The sequence below is a fragment of the Zea mays genome, chromosome 9, assembly GCF_902167145.1.
Source record: "Zea mays cultivar B73 chromosome 9, Zm-B73-REFERENCE-NAM-5.0, whole genome shotgun sequence".
NCBI lineage: Eukaryota > Viridiplantae > Streptophyta > Magnoliopsida > Poales > Poaceae > Zea > Zea mays.
Window position 1 is genome coordinate 148,745,804 of NC_050104.1, and position 26,746 is coordinate 148,772,549.

The window sequence follows — 26,746 nt, forward strand, 5'->3', positions numbered from 1 at the left end:
AGAAACACACGTGTCCGTTAGCTTTTCCCTTTAGTTTTTATTTGGTGTATTTGTTTATTAATACTATAACAAACTTGGATACAATTTTCTAATCAGCTTCCAAATTTGTACTACATAAAAGCTTATTTTTTCAAAGAAGCTGCAGAAAAGCTGAAACCTTTTTGTTTAACTTCTTCTCTTTCAAATCAAAAGCAGATTAAAAAGCTGAATCAAATGCCTCCGAAAAATGCTCTGATTCGAAACACACTGTACCGATTTGGAACAGAGGGAGTAATCAAAATTAACAGAATCTGTTCGTGATTAATAATTCAACCCCATATTCACACAAGCAGCAGTAATCGTGTTTTTAACGAACAAGTTAAAATCCCCGTGTTCTTTCTACCTGTGCAAGTGCAACTACCCTACCCTGCCCTACTGCTGTTACAGCTATCAACCACGTCTGTAGCACTCCCATTCATGCCACTACAGCTACTCCCCATCCCCACGCTGCCGTTGGCGCTGCTCCCGCCATCTCTGTGGCCGGCGGTGCGGCCGTTATTGCTGCTGTAGAAGCAGACGACCCTGCACTTCACCACGCCCGCGCCGGCCAGGTAGACGTGGAACCCTGGCGCCACCATCATATTGACGCTGGCCGGCTCCAGCCTCCCCGCCCGGCTGGCCGCGGCGTCCTCCATGAAGCGCGGGTCGAAGCGCGCGCCGCGGTCCGCGCGCACAACGGGGAGCGGCGGGTGGACGGAGCGCGCCAGGAGGCGGACGCCCCACACGGCCTTGGCGGCAAGGAAGAAGGCCTGCAGCAGCGGCTCAGGCCACGGGCGCGCGCGCGCCCACCCGAGCGAGGACACCACCTCGCTCATCTTGGCGTCGCAGAAGCGGCTGAGCCCCTCGCTGTAGTGCTTGGTGCCGTGGAGCAGGACCTCCTCCCACGTGAGCACCGCGACGGCGTGGTACGCCGCGAGGTTGGCCTGGCACCGGCCCGCCGGGTCCGGGGTGTGGACGCCGGCGTCGGTGTCCAGCTCGAAGTCGGCGTGGAAGGCGCGGTTGAGGAAGCCCTCGAGGCTCGGTCCTTGGCTGGAGGGGCTGCGGAGGTGGGTGGACAGCGCGCGCGCGAGGTTCCGCACGGCGGCGCGCGAGGTCGAGACGGCGCGGAGGAAGGAGTCGACGGGGAAGGCGGGGGCCGGGAGCGCGCGCGCCTCGAGGCGCGCGAGCTTGAGCTCCAGCTCGGCGAGGGAGTGCTTCAGGCGCGTGGTATCCTCCAGCGCCTCGTCCCGCGTGCGCGTGGCCGCGGCGAGACGGCGGGAGAGGTCGGCCGCGGCGAGGCGCCACTGCTCGACGTCCCCGGCGTCGGCGGCGCCTCCCGAGGCCGACGGCGACGAGCGCGGGGTGGAGCGGCGGGTGAGGGAGACGAACAGCGAGCGGATGACGGCGCCGGGCGACGCCGGCGCGAGGGCGCGCTGCTTGAAGCGGCAGTCCGAGCAGGACACCGCCGCGACGTACGCAGCGGGGTCGGCGACGTCGCCGCCCTTGCCACCGCGGGGTGCCTTCTTGCTGGCGCAGCGGTGGCCGTGGTGGAGCGGCGTCGGGACGTGCGCGTACTTCTTGTCGGACTTCTCCGGCGCTGCGTTGGTGCCGCCTCGCTGCTGCTTCGGCTCGGAGGCCTGACGGCGCACCATTGTGCAATGAACTCAGCAACTCGGGCACGGCAGAACCGTCGTAACAGAGGAGACGAGGCGCACTTACAGCGGTGGGCAGGGGAGGGGAAGGAGACAAGACCATGGCCACCGCTCACCGGCCACCGCGGATGACCGCTGCCTCCTGCCGTCCTGCGTGCTACGTACTACAGCTCTGCGATGCTCCTCTTTTGATTGGGATCTGAGTGACTAGGGGTTTTCTTGGGGTACTGGCTACTAGCCTGCTGTGTGAGGCGGCGGGCGCCCTTCCCGTCCCCGTGTGCCGCCGTCTGCCGTGTGCCTTGTCCTGGTGGCGACGTCGCGATAGCGCTGCGCTGTGGCCTGTCCGCCTGTGGGGCGCTTGCGGTGGTGGTGAGGTGCTGGTGGTGTGCTGGTGATGGCCCGCGCCGCTCGACTTGAATGCGGTCAGGTCGGGTCGTTGGTGCGTGGTTAATGCCCTGCTCCCGTCTTCCTCGTTCCTCCTCTCTCGTCCTCCCTGAATCTTGCTTAGCATCTCTAAGTACTGTCTCCAAGTAGAGACAGATTAATCTGTTTTTAAGGATCACATTCTATATTTCTCCAATATAGCTCCTGCGTTCTTGGAGGGCATCAGGCAGGGGCAAACGAACACTGTTGCTACGTACTACTACTACTACGTACGCTTCCTGTCCCCCTCGTACCGTCTGTTCTATGCTGCAACGTGTCACACCGAAGCGTCTGTCGGGACACGAGTGCTCGAAGCACGCAGTACGTGCTACAGGCACATACTGCTACGCCATCCACAGATCATGTTCCACAGTTCAGGTCTATCATGCGATTTGTTGGTACGTATCTCGGAGAGTAACGAAACGAAGCGCAATAGAAGAAAAGAAAAAAACGCCAGCAGAGCACTTGCCATTGCCAAGAGGAACCAGGAGCTCGATCTGCTGGACTCTGGACCGGCGTCGCCCGGCTTGCTCGAATGAATTCGGAGCGGAGTCCGATGAGGTGGACTGGTGGAGACACGATCCGTGGTCCGAGCGGCGAAGTGAATGCCAGCCCTTTGTCACTCGCACACGTGCTCGCAACGGCTATGCCAGTCGCAGGCGCCCGGCGCCGACCGCCAGGCTCTCTCTTGTCGCTCGCGGCAGAGCGCGCGGGGAAGACGACGCCTGCGGATGGATCGCGCGGGCTGGTTGCATGCACCTCTGACGAGAGTAGTAGGTCATGAATGGAGCAGTTCAGAGCCCAGGTAGGAGTAAACAATCACGGTTGCCATGGAAAGGGTCGGACATAGCCGCCCAGCCCGACACAGCACTAAAGCACGGCACTGTTAGGCATGACATTATTAATAATCGTGTCGTGCCGTGCCGACACTAGTGTCTAACCAGCGGTCCAGTCACTACACTATAGTGCCTAATCGTGCCGTGCCGGCACTATACGACATTAATACCTAATAGTGCACGTGCCAGCCCAGACACTATTTCATTTTAAAAGCCCTCAAAAAATATAGAAGATCTTTAAGATTATATATATAATTTTAAAACTTGAGTATTTATATCATTATAAAGTGAATTCATTATGTGTAAATCATAGCAAATAACAATGTACAACCACATGCACATCTCACAATCACATATATAAACCACATGTTGGTCTAAGTCGTGTCTAACCGTACCGGTCAGTTAATCGTGCCGTGCTCGTGCCAGCTTATCGTGTCGGGGTGGCGGCCCAAGCACGGCACTAGACCCGTGTCGTGCCGGCACTGGCACTATATGAATCGTGCCCGTGCCGTGCCGAAGCACTATGGGTCATGCTGTGTTTAGTACCGGCCCATTAGCACGGCCCGTTTGGCCATCTATAACGACACTGAGCGCCGAGTAGGCAAATTTCACAGTCGATGTTATCACATCAGAATCAAAAGATGCATAGTACATATCTCATGACGTAGCCGATGGATTTGAATTTTCATTATATTAAAAAACATCTCAGAATTAACGAGAATATTATATATATATATATATATATATATATATATATATATATATATATATATATATATATATATATATATATATATATATATATATATATTAATGCCATTTTAGTGATGCTTATAAGCTTAACCTTAGGCATGCACGTCCCACTGTTGCAGCATGACCTGACGACTTCTGCGAGTTCTATGCCTGATCGTGATCGTGAGAGATGAAACAGCGGCCAGCTGGCACAGAATCTAGAAGCTCTGTGGCTAATAACGGGATTATAGAATGAGATTCTAAAAATGAGCTATAAACCAAACAGGACCAAAGTTCTCAGGCTCCGTTTGAATCCTAGGGATTACCGGAACTAGATAATAAGATTAAAAAATGTCTTTTCGATAAAAATAGTCTTCCGTTTGGATTTCTAGACTATAGGCGTGTTTGGTTAGAGGGACTAAAAATTAGTCTCTAGTTTTTAGTTTCATTTAGTCCATTTTTTGCCAAACACTAGGACTAAAATATGGACTAAAATGATTTAGTCTTTAGTCCTTCACATATGTGCTAAAAGGGAGTAAACCATATTAATTTCACATTTACCCCTCATTTAATTCAATTGTACTAATAGTAGGAGAATGTTAAAGGCTATTTTAGTCTTATTATGAGTCATTTAGTATATTCTTACTATTTGTAGTCCCTAGAACCAAACATTTTAGGGACTAAACTTTAGTTCCCTAACTAAACTTTAGTCCCTAGACTAAAGAAACCAAACATGGCCTATATATACTCTTGATGGTGGATACGTTGTATAACATAAATGTCTACAATACCTTTTATGGAATAGTTTGAAGCAAGGGCAAAATTGGCTTTTCCACCCTAGAATTATCAAGAAGCTCATAGAGAAAGGATACTGGATTGTTGGAGTACACATGAAACAGAAATGGGAGTGTTTGGATTAGATCCTGAAATTTTCATCAAAATTAGGCAACCTCAATCGGATCCAAACGTAGGGCTGGGCATTCGGTCTATTAGTGTAATTTGGTTCGGTCTATTCGGGTTTGTGATATTTCGGGTTCTGAAAAATGAGAACCGAAATTTTCAAAAATATTTTAGGAACCGAACCCGAATAGACTCACAATTTCGGTTCGGTCTATTCGGTCCACCGAATAGACCCAAATTGTAGAGAGACTAGTATATTTTATTAAAATATATATAATGAATAATTAATTGAAAATAATATTACTACAACAAGTGACTATAAAAATTAGCATACAAAGATATATATATTATCGTTAAGATGATATCATTATTTCTAGTTAATAAGTTCATAAATCATATAATAATACTATCACATGTTAAGAGTTTTTTTATATTTCGGGTTATTAGGTCTATTCGAGTTTTAAAGGTTAGGAACCGAATCCGAACTTATACCCCGAAATACAGCACATATAAGAACCGAACCCGAAAACCCAAATAGACCGACAATTTAATCTATTCGGGTTCGTTTCGGTTTTCGGTTTTAAAATACCCACCCCTATCCAAACGTCCCGTTACACCCCCCCCCCCCCCCCCCCCCCAATTGGCTTGGTCCTGAACTCCTTTCCGGCCACTCCCCACCGATGAATGCCGCAACTGCAATTCTTTCGCTGTTTTTAGGAGCAACCATGTTCCTAAAAGTATAGGAATATGAAACAGAAACAAGAATATAGAACGATACTTTATAATAGTGCTGTGATTACAAAAAAAATGTTCCTAGAACTAAAACGTGAACGTTCCTACAACAATGTTACCGAAACAAAAAAACATGATCGCGTTCCACGATTATTTTTAATACAAACGCTAATAGGTCCTCGAAGAGGAGTCTTGTGGAAATGAATGCAAAAGATTGTGTTTTAGAGAGTTCCATGCAGTACATAACATTTGTTGCACCGAGGAAGCTAGCTAGGACAACGGACCTCTGATGCAATAGGTGTCGGGAGCACAACCACGGAGGAATCCTGTGACATCGACTATGCAAGTAGGTATTCGGACAATCGGTGCATGAATATCAACTGTACGATTTTGTCAGGGAAATAAATGGAGAAAATAATGAGAACGGCATAAGTAACCCTTCTTATTAAATCAACACAAATCTCAAAGCACGCATCCAAATGATTAAGCATACTCTGGTAAAAAAAAGTCATGTTAACATACTCTGGCTATCAATGTCTTTTACAATATATTCTTTAATATTCATGAGATTCTTGTTTTCTCTAATTGTCGGGGACCATAATTAAGGGTACCCTCAAGACTCCTAATTCTCAGCTGGTAACCCCCATCAGCACAAAGCTGCAAAGGCCTGATGGGTGCGACTAAGTCAGGGACCGGTCCGTTCAACGGACTCGATCACGCCTCGCCCGAGCCCAGCCTCGGGCAAGGGCAGCCGACCCCGGAGGATCTCCGTCTCGCCCGAGGCCCCCCTCCAGCGACGAACATACTTTCGGCTCGCCCGAGGCCCAGTCTTCGCCAAGAAGCAACCCTGGCCAAATCGCCACGCCAACCGACCAAATCGCAGAGGCATTTAATGCAAAGGTGGCCTGACACCTTTATCCTGACGCGCGTCCTCCAGTCGACAGAGCCGAAGTGACCACAGTCACTTCGCCGCTCCACTGACCGGCCTGACAGAAGGACAGCGCCGCCTGCGCCGCTCCGACTGCTGTGCCGCTCGACAGAGTGAGGCTGACAGGCAGTTAGGCCCGACCTCAGGCACCATAGGAAACTCCGCTTCGCCCGACCTAGGGCTCGGACTCGGGCTCAGCCCCGTAAGACGGCGAACTCCACTCCGCCCGACCCAGGGCTCGGACTCGGGCTCAGTCCCGGAAGACGGCGAACTCCGCTCCGCCCGACCTAGGGCTCGGACTCGGGCTCAGTCCCGGAAGACGGCGAACTCCGCTCCGCCCGACCCAGGGCTCGGACTCGGGCTCAGCCCCGGAAGACAACGAACTCCGCTTCGCCCGACCCCAGGGCTCGGACTCAGCCCTGGCCTCAGCCGACGGTCTCCGCCTCGCCCGACCCAGGGGCTCGGACTCGACCTCGGCCTCGGAAGACAGACCCGACCTCGACCTCGGAGGAGCCTCCACATCGCCCAACCTAGGGCACGGACCGACCACGTCAACAGGGGGCACCATCATTACCCTACCCCAAGCTGACTCAGGCTACGGGAAACAAGACCGGCGTCCCATCTGGCTCGCTCCGCCAGACAAGCAATGATGGCGCCCCGCACGCTCTATGACGACGGCGGCTCTCAGCCCCCTTACGGAAGCAAGAGGTCGTCAGCAAGGACTCGACAGCTCCGACAGCTGTCCTTCCGCCAAGCTTCAGCGTTCCTCCGACGGCCACGACACCACACGAACCGGGTGCCAAAACCTCTCTGACTGCCACGATGGCATGTACTTAGGGCGCTAGCTCTCCTCCGCTAGACACGTTAGCACTCTGCTACACCCCCCATTGTACACCTGGATCCTCTCCTTACGCCTTTAAAAGGAAGGACCAGGGCCCTCTTAGAGAGGGTTGGCCGCGCGGGGAAGAGGACGGGACAGGCGCTCGCTCCCTCTCCCGCGTGGGCGCTTGTAACCCCCTACTGCAAGCGCACCCGACCTGGGCGCGGGACAAAACACGAAGGCCGCGGGATTTCCACCTCCCTCTCTCGCTCCGGCTGCCCTTTCTTCCCCCCTTCGCGCTCCGTCTCGCGCCGACCCATCTGGGCTGGGGCACGCGGCGACATTTCACTCGTCGGTCTAGGGACCCCCCGGTCTCGAAACGCCGACAGTTGGCGCGCCAGGTAGGGGCCTGCTGCGTGTTGACGAACAGCTTCCCGTCTAGCTCCAGATGGGCAGTCTCCAGCAACCTTTCCAGCCCGGGACGGTGCTCCGTTTCAGGAGTCTTGAGTTTATGTCCCTCGACGGCAGCTACGACATGATACTCCTTCCCCCGTCGTGCGACAGCAACAATGGCGGCCGACAGCCCGCCCGTCGGCGGCGGGATCGACGACGTCTTCCCCGTGTGGTGGAAGAACGACATTCGAGCTCACCCCGCCCTCTCCCCCGCCGACGGAGGAGGAGGCGGGGCAACCAAGGCCAAGCAGGAGGCGGCACCTCGTCGGCTGTCGAGCAAGTCGACGGCGCCGGCGCCCCAACGGGGGGCGCGTCGGGCATCGACCTCGCGTTTGAGACGAAGACGAGCGCCGTCTCCCCGCAACACGCCAATTCCGAGCAAACGGACGACGCCAGCACGCTCGCAAAGGCTTGCTGGACGTCACCCTCGTACCTGAGACGACGGTGCAGTCAGTCCCTGACGTGACTTCGTCACCGCCCGTCGACCAAGAGGTACCCACCGGTTCCCATCTCACGCCCTTTGGATTCAGCCTCGACCCGCCAAGCGACTTCGCTTTGGCGGACGCTCTCGTAGAGGCGAGTCCAAACCCTCTGGGGTTTCGTATGCGGTCACCCTGGGACCGGCTCGCGGACGTCTCGACCTACGGGCCCTCGGGGTCCGAGGAAGATGATGAGCCCGACTTCTGTTGGGATTTCTCTGGACTTGGCAACCCCAGTGCCATGCGGGACTTCATGACCGCATGCGACTACTGCCTTTCCGACTGTTCCGACGGTAGCCGCAGCCTCGGCGACGAGGACTGCGGCCCAAGTCGTGAATGTTTCCACGTCAATCTAGGGGTCCCTCCGAAGGCAACCATCTCGGTATGCCGGAGAACGGTGATCTCCCTAGGCCTGTGCCACGCGTTGACATCCTACGGGAGCTAGCTGTGGTCCCCGTTCCGGCGGGGGGTCATGACCCACAGCTCGAGCAAATCCACGGGGTGCCGGCCAGGCTCGACGAGGGAGCAGGAGCACTTGAGCCGATCCACCGGGACGTCAGGCAGGAATGGGCGGGCCAACCTCCGGTCGGAGAAGTGCGCCATCTACCCCAGGGTATCCAGCACCGCATCGCCGACGATGTCAGGGTGAGGCCGCCACCCGCTTCCAGTGGGGTCGGCCAGAACCTGGCTGCATCAGCAATGCTTCTCCGCGCGATGCCGGAGCCATCAACCACCAAGGGGCGGCGAATCCAGGGAGAGCTCAAGAATCTCCTGGAGGGCGCCGCGGTCCGACGGGCCGAGAGCTCCGCCTCCCGAAGGCAGGGGTACCCCTCGGAACATCACACCGCGACTTCCCGATTCATGCGGGAAGCCTCGGTCCACACCGGGCGCACGCGCAACACAGCGCCTGCGGCCCCGGGTCGCCTCGGCAGCGAGCACCATCACCGCGACCTTCGGGCCCACCTCGACGAGAGGGTGCGCCGAGGCTACCACCCCAGGCGTGGGGGACGCCACGACAACGGGGAGGATCGGAGTCCCTCGCCCGAACCACCCGGTCCGCAGGCTTTCAGCTGCGCCATACGACGGGCGCCGTTCCCGACCCGGTTCCGACCCCCGACTACTATCACAAAGTACTCGGTGGAGACTAGACCGGAACTGTGCCTCGCATACTACCGGCTGGCCTGCCAACTGGGTGGAACGGACGATGACAACCTCATCATCCGCAACCTCCCCTGTTTCTCTCCGACACCGCTCGCGCCTGGTTGGAGCACCTGCCTCCGGGGCAGATCTCGAACTGGGACGACCTGGTCCAAGCCTCTGGGACCTCCGAAGCTGCCGGCAGCATCCGGGAGAGTCTCTCCGGGACTACATCCGGCGATTCTCGAAGCAGCGCACCGAGCTGCCCAACATCACCGATTCAGATGTCATCGGCGCGTTCCTCGCCGGCACCACTTGCCGCGACCTGGTCAGCAAGCTGGGTCGAAAGACCCCCACCAGGGTGAGCGAGCTGATGGACATCGCCACCAAGTTCGCCTCTAGCTAGGAGGCGGTTGAGGATATCTTCCGGAAGGACAAGCAGCCCCAGGGCCGCCCACCGGAAGACGCCCCCGAGGCGTCAACTCAGCGCAGCGCTAAGAAGAAGGGCAAGAAGAAGTCGCAAGCGAAACGCGACGCCGCCAACGCGGACCTTGTCGCCGCCGCCGAGTACAAGAACCCTCGGAAACCCACCGGAGGTGCCAACCTCTTTGACAAGATGCTCAAGGAGCCGTGCCCCTATCATCAGGGGCCCGTCAAGCACACCCTTGAGGAGTGTGCCATGCTTCGGCGCCACTTCCACAGGGCCGGGCCACCCGCGGAGGGTGGCAGGGCTCGCGACGACGACAAGAAGAAAGATCACCAGGCAGGAGAGTTCCCCGAGGTCCACGACTGCTTCATGATCTACGGTGGGCAAGCGGTGAACGCCTCGGCTCGGCACCGCAAGCAAGAGCGTCGGGAGGTCTGTTCGGTAAAGGTCGCGGCGCCAGTCTACCTAGACTGGTCCGACAAGCCCATCACCTTCGACCAAGCCGACCACCCCGACCACGTGTCGAGCCCGGGGAAATACCCGCTCGTTGTCGACCCCGTCATCGGCGACGTCAGGCTCACCAAGGTCCTCATGGACGGAGGCAGCAGCCTCAACATCATCTACGCCGAGACCCTCGGGCTCCTGCGTGTTGATCTATCCTCGGTCCGGGCAGGCGCTACGCCTTTCCACGGGATCATCCCCGGGAAGCGCGTCCAGCCCCTCGGACGACTCGATCTTCCTATCTGCTTCGGAACACCCTCCAACTTCCGAAGGGAGGTCCTCACATTCGAGGTGGTCGGGTTCCGAGGAACCTACCACGCAGTATTGGGGAGGCCATGCTACGCGAAGTTCATGGTCGTCCCCAACTACACCTACCTCAAGCTCAAGATGCCGGGCCCCAACGGGGTCATCACCGTCGGCCCCACGTATAAACACGCGTTCAAATGCGACGTGGAGTGCATGGAGTACGCCGAGGCCATCGCCGAATCCGAGGCCCTCATCACCGACCTGGAGAGCCTCTCTAAGGAGGTGCCAGACGTGAAGCGTCACGCCGGCAACTTCGAGCCAGCGGAGACGGTTAAGTCCGTCCCCCTCGACCCTAGCAGCGACACCTCCAAGCAGATCCGGATCGGCTCCGAGCTCGATCCCAAATAGGAAGCAGTGCTCGTCGACTTTCTCCGCGCGAACGCCGACATTTTCGCGTGGAGTCCCTCGGACATGCCCGGCATACCGAGGGATGTCGCCGAGCACTCGCTGGATATCCGAGCTGGAGCCCGACCCGTGAAGCAGCCTCTGCGCCGATTCGACGAGGAAGAGCGCAGAGCCATAGGCGAGGAGATCCACAAGCTAATGGCGGCAGGGTTCATCAAAGAGGTATTCCATCCCGAATGGCTTGCCAACCCTGTGATTGTGAGAAAGAAATGAGGGAAATGGCGGATGTGTGTAGACTACACTGGTCTAAACAAAGCATGTCCGAAGGTTCCCTACCCTCTGCCTCGCATCAATCAAATCGTGGATTCCACTGCCGGGTGCGAAACCCTGTCTTTCCTCGATGCCTATTCAGGGTATCACCAAATCAGGATGAAAGAGTCCGACCAGCTCGCGACTTCTTTCATCACACCCTTCGGCATGTACTGCTATGTCACCATGTCGTTCGGCTTGAGGAATGCGGGCGCGACGTACCAGCGGTGCATGAACCATGTGTTCGGCGAACACATTGGCCGGACGGTCGAGGCCTACGTCGATGACATCGTAGTCAAGACGAGGAAAGCCTCCGACCTCCTTTCCGACCTTGAAGTGACATTCCGATGCCTTAAGGCGAAAGGCGTGAAGCTTAATCCCGAGAAGTGTGTCTTCGGGGTACCCCGAGGCATGCTCTTGGGGTTCATCGTCTCCGAGCGAGGCATCGAAGCCAACCCGGAGAAGATCGCGGCCATCACCAGCATGGGGCCCATCAAGGACTTGAAAGGCGTACAGAGAGTCATGGGATGCCTTGCGGCTCTAAGCCGCTTCATCTCACGCCTCGGCAAAAGAGACCTGCCTCTGTACCACCTCTTAAGGAAGGTCGAGTGCTTCACTTGGACCCCCGAGGCCGAGGAAGCCCTCGGGAACCTGAAGGCGCTCCTCACGAACGCGCCCATCTTGGTGCCCCCCGCTGCTGGAGAAGCCCTCTTGATCTACGTCGCCGCGACCACTCAGGTGGTTAGCGCCGCGATTGTGGTCGAGAGACGAGAAGAGGGGCATGCATTGCCCGTTCAGAGGCCAGTCTACTTCATCAGCGAGGTACTGTCCGAAACCAAGATCCGCTACCCACAAATTCAGAAGCTGCTGTACGCGGTGATCCTGACGCGGCGGAAGTTACGACACTACTTCGAGTCTCATCCGGTAACTGTGGTGTCATCCTCCCCCCTGGGGAGATCATCTAGTGCCGAGAGGCCTCGGGTAGAATCGCAAAGTGGGCGGTGGAAATCATGGGCGAAGCGATCTTGTTTGCCCCTCGGAAGGCCATCAAGTCCCAGGTCTTGGCGGACTTCGTGGCTGAATGGGTCGACACCCAGCTCCTAACGGTTCCGATCCAGCCGGAACTCTGGACCATGTTCTTCGACGGGTCACTGATGAAGACAGGGGCTGGCGCAGGCCTACTTTTCATCTCGCCCCTCGAAAACCATCTACGCTACGTGCTATGCCTCCACTTCCCGGCGTCCAACAATGTGGCTGAGTACGAGGCTCTGGTCAACGGGTTGCGCATCACCATCGAGCTAGGGGTCCGACGCCTCGACGCTCGCGGTGACTCGCAGCTCGTCATCGACCAAGTCATGAAGAACTCCCACTGCCGCGACCCAAAGATGGAAGCCTACTGTGATGAGGTTCGGCGCCTGGAAGACAAGTTCTACGGGCTCGAGCTCAACCACATCGCCCGACGCTACAACGAGACTGCGGACGAGCTGGCTAAAGTAGCCTCGGGGCGAACAACGGTTCCCCCGGACGTCTTCTCTCGAGACCTGCATCAACCCTCCGTCAAGATCGACGACACGCCCGAGCCCGAGGCACCCTCGGCCCAGCCCGAGGAACCCTCGGCTCAGTCCGAGGCACCCTCGGCTCGGCCCGAGGCACCCTCCGCTCGACCCGAGGCACCCTCGGTTTAGCCCGAGGTACCCTCGGCCCCCGAGGGTGAGGCACTGCGCGTCGAGGAGGAGCGAAGCGGGGTCACGCCTAATCGAAACTGGCAGACCCTGTACCTGCAATATCTCCACCGAGGAGAGCTACCCCTCGACCGAGCCAAAGCTCGGCGGTTGGCGCGGCGCGCCAAGTCATTTGTCTTGGTGGGGGACGGGAAGGAGCTCTACCCCCGCAACCCCTCAGGCATCCTCCAGCGATGCATTTCCATCGCCGAAGGCCAGAAGCTCCTACGAGAGATACACTCGGGGGCTTGCGGCCATCACGCAGCACCTCGAGCCCTCATCGGAAACGCCTTCCGACAAGGTTTCTACTGGTCGACGGCGGTGGCCGACGCCACTAGAATTGTCCGCACCTGCGAAGGGTGTCAGTTCTACGCGAGGCAGACCCACCTGCCCGCTCAGGCTCTGCAGACGATACCCATCACCTAGCCTTTCGTTGTGTGGGATCTGGACCTCGTCGGCCCCTTGCAGAAGGCACCCAGGGGCTACACGCACCTGTTGGTCGCCATCGACAAATTCTCCAAGTGGATCGAAGTCCGGCCCCTAAACAGCATCAGGTCCGAACAGGCGGTGGCGTTCTTCACCAACATCATCCATCGCTTTGGGGTCCCAAACTCCATCATCACCGACAACGGCACCCAGTTCACCGGCAGAAATTTCCTAGACTTCTGCGAGGATCACCACATCCGGGTGGACTGGGCAGCCGTGGCTCACCCCACGACGAATGGGCAAGTAGAGCGTGCCAACAGCATGATTCTACAAGGGCTCAAGCCTCGTATCTACAACGACCTCAACAAGTTCGGCAAGCGATGGATGAAGGAACTCCCCTCGGTGGTCTGGAGCCTGAGGACAACACCGAGCCGAGCCACGGGCTTCACGCCGTTCTTTCTAGTCTATGGGGCCGAGGCCATCTTGCCCACAGACTTAGAATACGGTTCCCCGAGGACGAGGGCCTACGCCGACCAAAGCAACCAAGCTAGTCGAGAAGACTCGCTGGACCAGCTGGAAGAGGCTCGAGACATGGCCTTACTACACTCGGCGCGGTACCAGCAGTCCCTGCGATGCTACCACGCCCGAGGGGTCCGGTCCCGAGACCTCCAGGTGGGCGACCTGGTGCTTCGGCTGCGATAGGACGCCCGAGGGCGGCACAAGCTCACACCTCCCTGGGAAGGGCCGTTCGTCATCGCCAAAGTTCTGAAGCCCGGAACGTACAAGCTGGCCAACAGTCAAGGCGAGGTCTACAGCAACGCTTGGAACATCCAACAGCTACGTCGCTTCTACCCTTAAGATGCTTTCAAGTTGTTCATATACCTCGCTCCCACGCAAAGTTTAGTCATCAAGGAAGGGTCAGCCTTGCCTCGGCAAAGCCCGACCCTCCCTCGGGGGCTAAAAGGGGGGGAACCCCCTCTTCGTCGAAATTTTCCTCGAAAAAGATCCTTTCTGTCAGAATGTCTTTCGTGCTTTTCGACTACTTCGAAAGTGGATCCTGAAAACGACGGAGTACACGTAATCAGCCAAGGCTGACCGAGCCGAGGGACTCCTACGCCTCCGGGATATGGATACCTCACTCATCACCTTCTGCGATAAGTAACTCACGTTCGGATAAGTGATTTCGCGGACCGAACAAGTCTTCACGTTCGAAAGCTCCTCTGCCGAAGCGATTCTTCGAGCCTTCTCGACTGCGTCGGTGACAGAACCCTATGGACGGGCAAGAGTGCGCGTAAGCGGCAAGGCCGACCGAGCCGAGGGATTCCTACGCCTCCGGGATATGGATACCTCACTCATCACCTTCCGTGAAAAGCAACTCTCGCTCGCACAGACAATTCTGTTACCGACGAGAAAGTCGAGATACTCGAAACGAGAGGAAAAGAAGCGCAGCTTTACAACACGGCGAGGGTGTGTTTGGGCCTCAGCGGTCGCAGAAAACAAACGCTACAAGATAATCCGATCCTGCAGGCTCGGATCTTGACGGCTGAAGGGAGCAGCAGCACCCTCGGCGTCGACTACACCTTCGGCGAGGTCCGACCTAGCCTCGGACGGCGACGCGGTCCGAGGATCTCCACTCTGAAGGACGACGTCATCATCTCGCCCGGGCCATCGCCGCCAGGGTCTCCTCCAAGAATCCGGCTCGAGCAGGCGGCTCAGCTGGTCACCCCGAGGCCTCGGCCAGCTGTCCCCCAAAGACATCAACCCGGCCCGAGGCCTCGGCAGATCAACTCCGGCGTCGGTCCCGCAAACGGACGACCTGGCCAGGCTCCGGCCGACCAAGTCTTCTTTTCGAGCCAACTCTGCCTCTGTCCGTGCTGACACCGCTACCCCTGGCTTCGGCTCATCGAAGAGCGGCCGAGGGGTTCCTTTAACTAAGCAAGAGAAGCCTCGGACAGCAAGGTCGACCGAGCCGAGGGACTCCTACGCCTCCGGGATACGGATACCTCACTCGTCACCTTTGCACGGGGCGACTCACGCTTGGTGAAGCGGTTCAGACAACCAACAGGCGAGTCTTAGTGCTCGAGAATGAGGAAAAACACGGCTCCGTGCCAAAAATACATACATGTTCAGGCCTCAACGGCCACAATGAACAAAAACACTGGCATTCAAGGTGCCATTACAAACGGAACTCCGGTTCCACCTCCGCAGGTACGAACAACCCCACTCGATTGGGGGGGGCCTGCGGAGCAACGGAAGACCGACGAACGGCTCGTCGTCGCCTGCTCCAGCAGCGACGACGACTTCTGCCCCGGGGGGCCGAACAGCAGCAGCGATGACCTCAGGGCGGATGCTGCTGCCATGAGGCCCTCGCCCGTGCCCAAACTCGTGAGGCAAGGACGGGCAGAAGGCCGTAGAGTTGGAGGTCGGTCCGTGGGCGGCCCTGGCTATCTCGTCGGCGGAAGAACCTCTTCCAGCTGCCGTGGTGGAAGGCGGCGCCGGGAGCGGCTCCGAAGCCACTCGGGTCCGAGAGCCAGGCACGCGGCAGCTGCCAGCGCCACGAACGGCGAACGCCCTTCCCCCCGATCACTGAGGGAAGGAGCGGGCCACCACCCACGCAGGAGCCGACCCCAACTCGGCACACTCCCCTCCCCAGCACTGATGATGAAAATCCTTGAGGCTGAGGGAGGGGCAGAGGCCGCAGCCCGGCTTGCTTTCCCCCGCCATCGAAATGGAGGTCACCGTCTTGGGTGACCGCCGGCGGAGGGGTGCAGTCGGGCTGCATGATGAAAATCCTTGAAGCCGAACGATGGCTGAAAGGTGCCAACTCCCACGGAGTTGCGTTCCTCCAACGACAAGGCGGAAGGACTGCGGGTGTCCCCCATCCGGGGGCTCGGAAGGTGGAAAGACACGATGCATAAGGGGGTGCGAAGACATGGTCGCCTTTCAAGGGGGTCACCCTCCTTTTAAAGGCAACTCTCCCTACTTGCGTCCCCAGCCATCATGGGCTGAGTCTTCTCCAACACGCTCCAAGGTCCTCCCCCTACGGCGCGGGGGCTAGGTCCCACACGTCATGCAAACTAGCCCAGAGCAGAAGAAGCCAAACCGCCGCGCGCGGTGCATGCAACCGCCCAGTGGTTACGAGCAATCCTCCACTTTCGCCCAGACCAGCGGGCGAAAGGGCGGGCAGCCATGCAGGCGGCATGCAACCGCGCCAAGTGGGCGCGCCCCTCCGACTTCCAACGCACCCAGCATGGGGGCCCACACCCACGCGTCATGCGACCGGCGCGCCGGTCGCTACGTGCAAGCAACTGCACCGCCGCTCGCACCACTGCCACGCCTCCTCGACTGTAGAACCAGTACCGCGACTCGAGGCAACCCTGCGTACGACCCAGCAGTGCCAGCCAGGCGCGACGGTCAATACGGCCAAAAATAGGCCGGCAATGATGGCGGTGGCAGGCGGGCGGGAGCAGCGGTCACGTCGTCAGCCAAGCTTACGTCCCCTCCTGGGGCAGTGAGAAAACCCTCTCTCACGGCGTGAAGATGGCGCGCTCGTGTTCCGTTCCTCGAACGGCTCGCGCACGCGCAACAGCCGCCCCGCGAACCGCACGCCCCGTCGCATTAACTCCGCGGCGGGAAAGGCGGCGCCTCTGGCAGGGGAAGCGAGCGACGCTTCGCCTTCGGCATAATGACCGTGTCAAAAAAAAGGTACGCCACGTCATTCGATTTCGTATCCTTTTCCTTTTTTTCCTCTTTCTCTCTCTTACAACAGGGACCGGGAAGGGGGATACCCCGAAAAGGATCCTTCTCCGTGAAGGAAACAGGCTCCGAGCCTCCCTACTGATCAGGGGTTCGAAGGCTGGCCCCTCGGAGGGGTTCGACAGCCGCCTCAGAGCGCGTGGGCTCCACACCCACTACTGGTCAGAGGTTCGAAGGCCGGCCCCTCGGAAGGGTTCAACGGCTGCCTCAGGCCACTCGGGCTCTGCGCCCACTACTGATCAGGAGTTCGTAGGTTGGCCCTCGAAGGGTTCACAGCCGCCTCAGACACAGAGCGAGGGATGACCATGGGTACGTTCGATACATAACCAAGGCTCGGTCTACGCTCCCGAGGTACCCTAGGACATTTCCGAGACTAGCGGGAACGATCTTGTAACGGAATCCCATCAGAGGGAGGCATCGAGCCCTTGGACCCCGTCGACAGGGGACCGGGTCCGGCAGATCACCCACAGGTACTTTTGGGCGCGCCTCTGGGCCTCTAGCCGACCCCTAGCAAATGGGGCACGGGCGTCCACTCGGATTACCCGCCAGCAGCTCACCGGAGATACCATGTTCGGCGCCCTCCGAGGGCAACATGGCGCTTTCCCCCCCTCCTCCTTGCGGAAAGGCGACGCAGGGGCGTATGTAAAAAAGTCGAGTCTATCCCTGATCGTCCTCTCGCCCTGTGCAGAGGCTCGGGGGCTGCTCTCGCAAACTCGGCTCCGGCCAAACCGTTGACAGCGTCAACATACCAGCCCGAGAACTTGGAACCCGACCGTGCACCCGGGCTACGGCCAGCTCGCATGAGGGAACGACCAGACCAGCCGAAGCATTGTGCGAGGCATTAAGACCTCGGAGGAGTCAAACCACTCCTCCGAGGCCTCGGGGGCTACACCCGGCGGGTGCGCTCGCGCGCACCCACCGGAACAAAACGCAACCGAGAAAGGCTGGTCCCCTTGCAAAAAAGTGCGACAAAAGCCTCCAAGCGAGTGTTAACACTCCCTTCGAGGCTCGGGGGCTACTGTCGGGGACCATAATTAGGGGTACCCTCAAGACTCCTAATTCTCAGCTGGTAACCCCCATCAGCACAAAGCTGCAAAGGCCTGATGGGTGCGACTAAGTCAGGGACCGGTCCGTTCGACGGACTCGATCACGCCTCGCCCGAGCCCAGCCTCGGGCAAGGGCAGCCGACCCCGGAGGATCTCCGTCTCGCCCGAGGCCCCCCTCCAGCGACGAACATACTTCCGGCTCGCCCGAGGCCCAGTCTTCGCCAAGAAGCAACCCTGGCTAAATCGCCACGCCAACCGACCAAATCGCAGAGGCATTTAATGCAAAGGTGGCCCGACACCTTTATCCTGACGCGCGTCTTCCAGTCGACAGAGCCAAAGTGATCGCAGTCACTTCGCCGCTCCACTGACCGGCCTGACAGAAGGACAGCGCCGCCTGCGCCGCTCCGACTGCTGTGCCGCTCGACAGAGTGAGGCTGACAGGCAGTCAGGCCCGGCCTCAGGCACCATAGGAAACTCTGCTTCGCCCGACCCAGGGCTCGGACTCGGGCTCAGCCCCGGAAGACGGCGAACTCCGCTCCGCCCGACCCAGGGCTCGGACTCGGGCTCAGTCTCGGAAGACGGCGAACTCCGCTCCGCCCGACCCAGGGCTCGGACTCGGGCTCAGTCCCGGAAGACGGCGAACTCCGCTCCGCCCGACCCAGGGCTCGGACTCGGGCTCAGCCCCGGAAGACGACGAACTCCGCTTCGCCCGACCCTAGGGCTCGGACTCAGCCCTGGCCTCAGCCGACGGTCTCCGCCTCGCCCGACCCAGGGGCTCGGACTTGACCTCGGCCTCGGAAGACAGACTCGACCTCGACCTCGGAGGAGCCTCCACATCGCCCAACCTAGGGCACGGACCGACCACGTCAACAGGGGGCGTCATCATTACCCTACCCCAAGCTGACTCAGGCTACGGGAAACAAGACCGGCGTCCCATCTGGCTCGCTCCGCCAGACAAGCAATGATGGCGCCCCGCACGCTCTATGACGACGGCGGCTCTCAGCCCCCTTACGGAAGCAAGAGGACGTCAGCAAGGACTCGACAGCTCCGACAGCTGTCCTTCCGCCAAGCTTCAGCGCTCCTCCGACGGCCACGACACCACACGAACCGGGTGCCAAAACCTCTCCGGCTGCCACGATGGCATGTACTTAGGGCGCTAGCTCTCCTCCGCTAGACACGTTAGCACTCTGCTACACCCCCCATTGTACACCTGGATCCTCTCCTTACGCCTATAAAAGGAAGGACCAGGGCCCTCTTAGAGAGGGTTGGCCGCGCGGGGAAGAGGACGGGACAGGCGCTCGCGTGAGGCCGCTCGCTCCCTCTCCCGCGTGGGCGCTTGTAACCCCCTACTGCAAGCGCACCCGATTTGGGCGCGGGACAAAACACGAAGGCCGCGGGATTTCCACCTCCCTCTCTCGCTCCGGCTGCCCTTTCTTCCCCCCTTCGCGCTCCGTCTCGCGCCGACCCATCTGGGCTGGGGCACGCGGCGACATTTCACTCGTCGGCCCAGGGACCCCCCAGTTTCGAAACGCCGACACTAATGATCATCGACAACACTCTGCAGATCAGTTTCCTCTTGCACTGTAACAGAGTTTAATCCTGGTAGATGCACGAAAAGACGCTCCAAAGGAAGAAATTTACCATGAATCTCAATCTCGAAAATCCTCCATGTAGCGTCACAGCAAGAAAGATTTAATACATTCAGCAATTTCATCGATAGCATCAGAGCTAGTCTTTTCTTGATCTACTGTACAGCCACCCTTTTGTAGGTTCTGGAGCAAACATGACTGACGATTCTTGAACCTCAGTCAAATCACAAACTTGCATAGATACTTGATCAGTCAGGTGTGGTTACAGATCTCGACTCAGTCCCAAACTCCTAATTATAATTTGTTTGTGGTATTGTTTAGCATATAATATACGTTAAACATAGCTTTAGATTTTTATTTTTTTCGATTTTTTTAATAAGATAAGCATGTCAAACTAGGGACAACAACCCTGCTTTATTTATGGATTTAACATATGCACAAATTACTTTAATGATCTTTTTTTTTCAAAACAGGCATCTAACAGGTGGACAATATTACATCTAACAGCCGAACCTATTTAGCAATAACAATCCTCAGAATGATTCTTGTGCTAGTTAGAACTAATCACAGACAACATTGTTGTCTCGCTGAGCAGGTGAACTCACGAAAAAGGTGCATGTCAGCCCGGCAGCCAAGCATATCACGAAAACATATAACCTCATTTAACCGACAAACTTTTTAAACTGAACCAACTAATTACTAATCCATCTTTCCCACATAGATATGGATTAGTATCATGTGATAACCATTACAAAACGATAGGAAGTTTTCAACGCCTCGAATTGTCTCACAAATAGTAACGAAGTGTCACTGGAGGTGGCTTTTTCGAACCGTACCCACAAGCTTGGCAAGCTGTAGATCCCGACGGTGCTTTCTGAGAGACGACCCGACAACACAATTCGGAGAAGAAGACCTCCTGAAGACGGGCGACGACAGCGTCTGAACCAGATCCTGCTTGCAGCGGCCCGAGCTGGGAGTTCGAGCGAGGACGGTGGCGGTGGCAGATCCAGGACGCCGCTGCAACCCTCCGTCATCGTCTCATCGACGGGGTATGGACGTTGCCGAAGCTCCCGCCTGCAGTTGCTCGAATAATCTAGCACTACTGATTATACGAAAGCGATATAAATTCTGGAGCAGAGCAGAGCAGCTCAATCCAGAGTTTTAGAGTAGAACTACTCTAAAGAGGAGGAGTAAAGCCATACCAAACACGCTTATATAGCCCCCTCCTGCTCGGCTGAAGTGATAGAAACATTCTTTTACAAGTTGGAAGGGTGCTTGGTACATAAGTGCTGTAGAACTTCGGAATCGTTCGTGACTTGGTTTAGGCCTTTTGCAAGTTGAATCTACCACACCAAGAACAAAAAAACGGATAGCAATCGCTATGGCCTATGGCCTAAACCAAGTCATGCAGACACGGACGGGGGCGCGGGGCGCTATGGCCAGCTGCAGATTCGGTAGGAATCCCTTTGCTGGAATCCTGGTGCCCTAGCAGTTCGGCAGCAGGATGAGCGAAGCAACTCCTCTGCCCCTCTGCCTGTTGGCTATGAAATTTGCTGCTTTAGCCTTTTTAGGGCACAGGAAGTAGTTGGCACGGTGATTCTGCTCTATTTGGCGAGATTCTGCACCAAGGAACTAAGGGCCTGTTTGTTTACCCCCCAGATTATATAATCTGGATTAAATAATCCTAAGAGGCAAACAAACAGTCTAGCTTATTTGCCCAAATTATATAATCTAACCCCTTGGATTATGATAATCCATAAGCAAGTGAGGAGGTGCTTATTTCAGATTATTTTTTTCCCACTTCCCCACTACCCTTTCAAGTTTCCTAGAAATTACCCACCATTGCCATTATAATCTACCGAATCGTTTTTGCGCCTATCGGATCGGAGAAGCCCGCCGCCCAACAGAAACACGCCAGATAATCTGGGTAAACAAACAGGACTACTCAGATTATATAATCCAAATTATATAATCCAGATTATATAATCCTCCAAAAATAATCCAGATTATATAATCCATTGGGGTAAACAAACAAGCCCTAACTTGTCGTTCTCGAGGTAGTGTTGTCGTTGCAAAACGAGGCCGTTGTGTGAAAGTGGGTTTGTTACGCGTGCAAGTGCAATGTAATGTGTGTGCCAAACTCACGTGGCCGTATTCTGTAGAAGTAGGCAGACGGGGGGCAGTAGGGCTCTGGAAACAGGAATTCCATGGCAGACCAGCGACACGAACCAAGGTAAACCTGATCTCCAAACATACGATCTGGAGAGAGAGAGAGATGGTGCACCATTGATATAAATAATAGAGTTTCATTCACTGTAAGGAATTGATGCGCAAAATAAAAACCTCTTTTGTGTCCAGGCCGGAAAAAAGACTCTTCTCGTTGCATCCAGGCCGGCGTGCTGAAGACCCCACTTCCGCACTGCTCCGCTGGCTGTAGACCTGTAGTGGTTGCCAAGGACCACTCCAGCAGTTGTCAACTTGGCGTTGATTTACTGCGGGGGCGGCTACAAGCCTACAAGCACACCGAACCCACTCACGCAGGATGGTTTCCCGCACGTTTTGCTCCCCACGGGCTCCACCACAACCACCCGTCGTTTCGCGGATTCAAACCGGCAACCAACGCAACGATCCGGCCCAGCCCAGCCCAAACACATTCTTCCGACCTGATTTCTCCCCGCTCCCTCTCCCGCTCCAACGGGAGTAGAGGCGGTGGAAATAGGAATTCGGAAAGGGTTGGGCGGTCATTTTCCCCGAGTACCGCAACTGCAGCCACCCCGAAAGCAATGGCGATCCGCGGCCACGTGTCCGACGTCCCTTACCAGGTTTGGTCGATTCGCGGCAGTTGGGCGGTAGGTCAGAGGTGGTTGGCAGACGCGATCTTCTCGTTTCTTGGTTCTTGCCGCCACGGCTTGGATCAGTTCTCGTTCCGCATGCATGACCTGAAAAGCGCATGTTTCGTTGATTAGTGGCTTTCTCAAGAAAAATAAAAAAAAGTGTATTTGGTTGAACCGTAATAACTTCTTAACAGACGAAAACGATTGTAAACTATAGGATACAATTAAACAATAGATTCAGTAGTTTTAAATTAGATAAATTAAATTGCCTGCAAATACTTCAAACCACTGCAACATGATACTATATACAACATGTAATTAACAACATATAGTTGATCATATAAACAAATGAGATAATAAAGAAACACATTATATAATCTTCTTCCATCTAATCTAGCTAAAGAACCATAATTGGTACTCCAAAGCTAACATGTGCCTATTAGCAATCCTTAAGTTAAATAATTTGACCACTGGAAGAGAATAAAGCGAGAATATTTATAATGCAGCATACCAAGTTTGACGGATTCCACAAGTTTTAGCGCTTAAAATTGTTTTGCACTAGAAAAAAATATATTATATCCAACACTTATGAATTGGTGCAAAAATATTGAAATATGCAATTCAAATATCTGCCATTGCAAAAAAATTTTTTTGTAAATGCACCATCAAATAAAAATTGTCTATATAGTTTAAGTAGATATATTATTTAACTAATTTAGAAATCGTATGAAAAAATCATGTAAAATTTTAAAATTTCAAAGGCAACGGCACAAAAAGACAACACAATAGCATGGCCAGAAAACTCACGGCACCAGCCAGCTAGTGCCATGGGGCATGCAATGTCCAAATCCCAGTTGCAATAAAGAGTTCAAATTTGAAAAGTAGCAGTTGTAGGAAGTCAAATGGTTTTTTTTACAGCTGACGGCGAGACGATGTCGATAAATAGGTTGAAAATAGTGTATCCAACCGACTTTGAAATGTAGCTGTAGGAAGTCAAATGGTTTTGTTTTCAGCTGACAGCGAGATGATGTCGGTAAAATATGTTGAAAATAGTGTATCCGTAGTGAAACTTGTACTCGAATTGATGATTTTGTTTGTGGGCCAGTAGACGTTCATTCGCAGGGATTTTGACGAGGGATGTTGGTTTGCGAAAGTTCAAATGATTTCTGTCAAACCAACCGTCATACTCCGTGCACTATTCCGTTGTGTGATCTCAGATTTGACCTTTTGAGGTGAATGGGTCAAGTATAGTATTGTTGATCCATTTTTGGTCTTGCGAAACAAGTACTCTGTTTCAGCGATCCATGTATAATACTTTTTCTTACGTAAAAGTTAGATAGACACATGGCACGACCCACCAGAGAGGTCCATTATCCTTGCTGTTGCCGACCAGCAACTTTTAAAACCTTCCATCTCCACTTGCTACTATGTACACGTGGCAACTTAAACCTAGAACTAGAAACGGCGATTTAAACCCCTACTCCATTTACAAACTAACCCATGCACCATCCCATATTTACACAAGGATCCCATGGAGCACATGCCCCCCATTGATCGCGTCCTCACGAGCAGGATCTTATGAGGCCAAGACTGACCAGGTTCTTCTTGACAAGGCTCCCGAGCGAGAAGATCCCCGCACCGCCGCCGCCGCGGCCAGCGTCGCCCTCCGTCGAGCACAGGCGCGGCCACCGCTCCTCGTCCACCCGGAGGCTCTCCGTGCCGATCCTCTGGATCACCTCGTCGATGGTCTTGGGGTCCGCGGGTCGGCCGGCCACGTCGGTGACGTGGAACACGTTCATGGCCATGTCGCCCCTGGTGGTGATCTCGGCGTGCGTGACCGAGAGGCTGTTCTCCCTGAACACACGCGTGACGTAGGCGAGCAGCCCGCGGCGGTCGGTGATGCGCAGCTCCAGCCTCACTCCCTGCGCACAGCCACAGAGGATCGCTCTGGCGTTAGAGAATACTCCTAGATAGAGAGGTGGTGCGGCTGGGATTTCGTCCGAACACATGGCGGTGAAGTGGAAAGTTGGGCAGGGCGTGAAAGAGACGTTGCGCCTGGGCTGGGACTGGGAGGGAGGGAGGAAGGTGGAGCGAGCATCCGGCGTTGTGTGTTTTTGCTGCGGTGGCGTGGCGTAGCGTGGCATGTAGGGAAAGGAAGGGAGATACTCAGCGATCACGCACCTCGGATGCGCGCCTCTCGATGGCCGCTTCCAAGCATTGGATCACGCGCCGCCTCTCGGTCGCCGAGCTAATTGGCCGCTCGTCCAACCGCCTGATGTAGAACTCCTGCAGCCAAGCCAAGAAGCAACAGGATGTCAACTTAGCTTCAACAGGAGTGCATAGGTAGTGTCTGAATTCAATTTGCAGCACCGTAGCAGCAATTTTGATCAGTTTTGCAGAATATAGTGCTTAGTACTATTAATTATGCAGTCGTGATTATGACGCGGTACAATTTTGAAGCAGAATAATCTAGCGATGCAAATGCAAATGAAACTAAAGTTAAACCTTCCGTTTTAAAATGCCAAAACTCAGAAAATTCAGTAAAAGGGAATTTTCATGAACAAAACTCAAGCATACACACACAACAGTCACAATCAAAGCAACCAAAAGGTAAAAGTGGAGTAAAAGTGAGAGAAAAGTTTACAGAAATGTCCTACCCGCTCCTAATGCAGTGAGTTACTATGGAAACGTCGAGATTCCTGGCAGGAATTCCTCCAGCTCAAGAACTCAGCGCGACAAAAATTCAGTAATGGCGGCCCTAGATTCAGTAATAGCAGGAAAGAAATCTTTGGGGATCAGCCGAGAAAGAAACGCCTAGAAGCTTCACCTGGCGGGCGTGATCGTCGTCTGTGTGGAACGTGCCGTGGTACACCACGTAATCCAAGTCTGTCAAGGTGCAGACGACGTCGAAGAGCAGCTTGGGCCGGTCGCGGCAGCTCACTGTCACCACCGAGTACCCCCTCTCCACCCAATCCTGCACGGCGACCGCTGTGGGCGTGGGCGCCTCCGCCTCCGACTCCGCCCGGTCGGCGCGGCTCCCGGCCTCCCCGTCCTCGTTGAGAAGCTGGTGGAGCCTCCGGTCCATGTTGACGGCGGAGGCGTCTGCCCGGACCATCCTCGCGCCGAGCGCGCCGCCGCGGAGGACGTGCCGGAGCCTGGACTCCACGCGCCTGACCCGCGCCGCGTCGTCGATCGGCGAGCCGGTCTCCTCGTCGCGCACGAACACGAGCGCGGCGACGCGGCCGGCGTGCGTCCAGGCCCTGGCGTCGACGGTGCCGCAGCGGAGGTCGTGCAGCACGGCGAAGACCTCGGAGAGGAGGCCCGGGCGGTCGGCGCCGACGAGCTCGAGCAGGGTGGGCGTCCCGGCCCCCGCGGCGGCGGGCGGCGGGCGGGGCGGCAATGCGTCGGCGGAGAGCGAGGACTCGAGGCGCGCCAGCAGGGCGCCGGCGTCGGCCACCTTGCCGCCCGCGGCGTCGACGACGTGGAAGACGTCCATGAACCAGCGGCCGTCGTCGGAGGAGATGTAGCCTTTGCGGACGCAGACGCCGTGGTCGGACAGGGCCGCCACCGCGTCGAGCAGCACGCCGTGCTTCCTCGCGCTGTGCACCTGCACCAGCGTCGCCGTCGCGCACGCGCCGTTGTCCACCACCACCCTGCGGCGGCATCGCAGACCGATCAGTGACCGCTCCATCGAAGGATGCATCGAAGAAAGAGAACCGCAGGGGGGAAAAAGAATAGGTGGAATTGGCCTCCCGGCCTCCCTTACCTCGGGTTGTTCATGTGGCGCACGAAGAGCTCGTACACCTCGGAGGGGTTGTACCGCTCCATCGCCGCCGGAACCCTCTCCCTGCCTCGGCCTCTCCTCCTCCTGTGCCCCGCTTCAGTTTTCCGCGACGCGGCGACGGTTCCCTTTGCCCCGGGGGGAGAGCGTTTCTTTCCTTTCCGTGAGGGGAGGCGGAGATCTCGTTTCGGTCGGAGGGGTCGTAGATTTGGTTGGGACTTGGGAGTGTCGCGGTGGTTCAAAATCGGGTGCTGGAACGGTGGGTTTTCGCTCTGGTCTGGGCTTGCTGCCGCTTGCCGAGCCGTTGTGTGGTCTGCGTCTTTGTGTGTGCGGGTGTGGGGATCGCCGGGGTTGTCTTGGTCAGCGTCCGGCTGAAATGGGCGCGCGAGACCCGGGATTTCACGCGATCTTTGCCTCCGATTGGTGGGAGTGGGTCGGGTCCGGGAGTCAAACGGCGGTCGCGGGCGAGGAGAGGACCCGGGCAAACGGAATTGTATGTGGGTGGGCTGCTAGGGGTTGGAGACTTGGACCGAACGAAACGGGTCCTGCCGGGAAGTTGTAATAAAAAAGTTTTTGCGCCACTGCTAGTACTGGT

The 26,746-nt window shown here is 56.2% G+C and overlaps 2 protein-coding genes and 1 long non-coding RNA gene across 5 annotated transcripts; all 3 read right to left on the bottom strand.

Annotated features, from left to right (window-relative positions):
* Positions 1–302: 302 nt before the first annotated feature.
* Positions 303–2,238, bottom strand: LOC100274868 (IRK-interacting protein). Of its 2 annotated transcripts, NM_001149129.2 has the most exons (2): positions 1,738–2,238; positions 303–1,655 (listed from the first exon to the last, which is right to left on the bottom strand). In NM_001149129.2, the coding sequence occupies exons 1-2, from the start codon at positions 1,771–1,773 to the stop codon at positions 402–404; spliced, it is 1,290 nt and encodes a 429-aa protein (NP_001142601.2). In that variant the 5' UTR covers positions 1,774–2,238; the 3' UTR covers positions 303–401. The 2 variants fall into 2 exon arrangements, with proteins under 2 accessions (NP_001142601.2, NP_001336116.1); NM_001349187.1 differs by having other exon boundaries at positions 303–2,238.
* A 17,938-nt stretch (positions 2,239–20,176) lies between these two features.
* On the bottom strand, positions 20,177–21,210 carry LOC103639358 (uncharacterized). Of its 2 annotated transcripts, none has more exons than XR_002265001.1 (2): positions 20,739–21,210; positions 20,177–20,610 (listed from the first exon to the last, which is right to left on the bottom strand). It is a non-coding gene; the product is annotated as an uncharacterized lncRNA (long non-coding RNA). The 2 variants fall into 2 exon arrangements; XR_002749208.1 differs by having other exon boundaries at positions 20,177–20,629.
* A 2,530-nt stretch (positions 21,211–23,740) lies between these two features.
* Positions 23,741–26,746, bottom strand: LOC100274815 (uncharacterized). The gene is made up of 4 exons (NM_001349177.1): positions 26,137–26,746; positions 25,198–26,023; positions 24,552–24,656; positions 23,741–24,292 (listed from the first exon to the last, which is right to left on the bottom strand). The coding sequence occupies exons 1-4, from the start codon at positions 26,196–26,198 to the stop codon at positions 23,933–23,935; spliced, it is 1,353 nt and encodes a 450-aa protein (NP_001336106.1). The 5' UTR covers positions 26,199–26,746; the 3' UTR covers positions 23,741–23,932.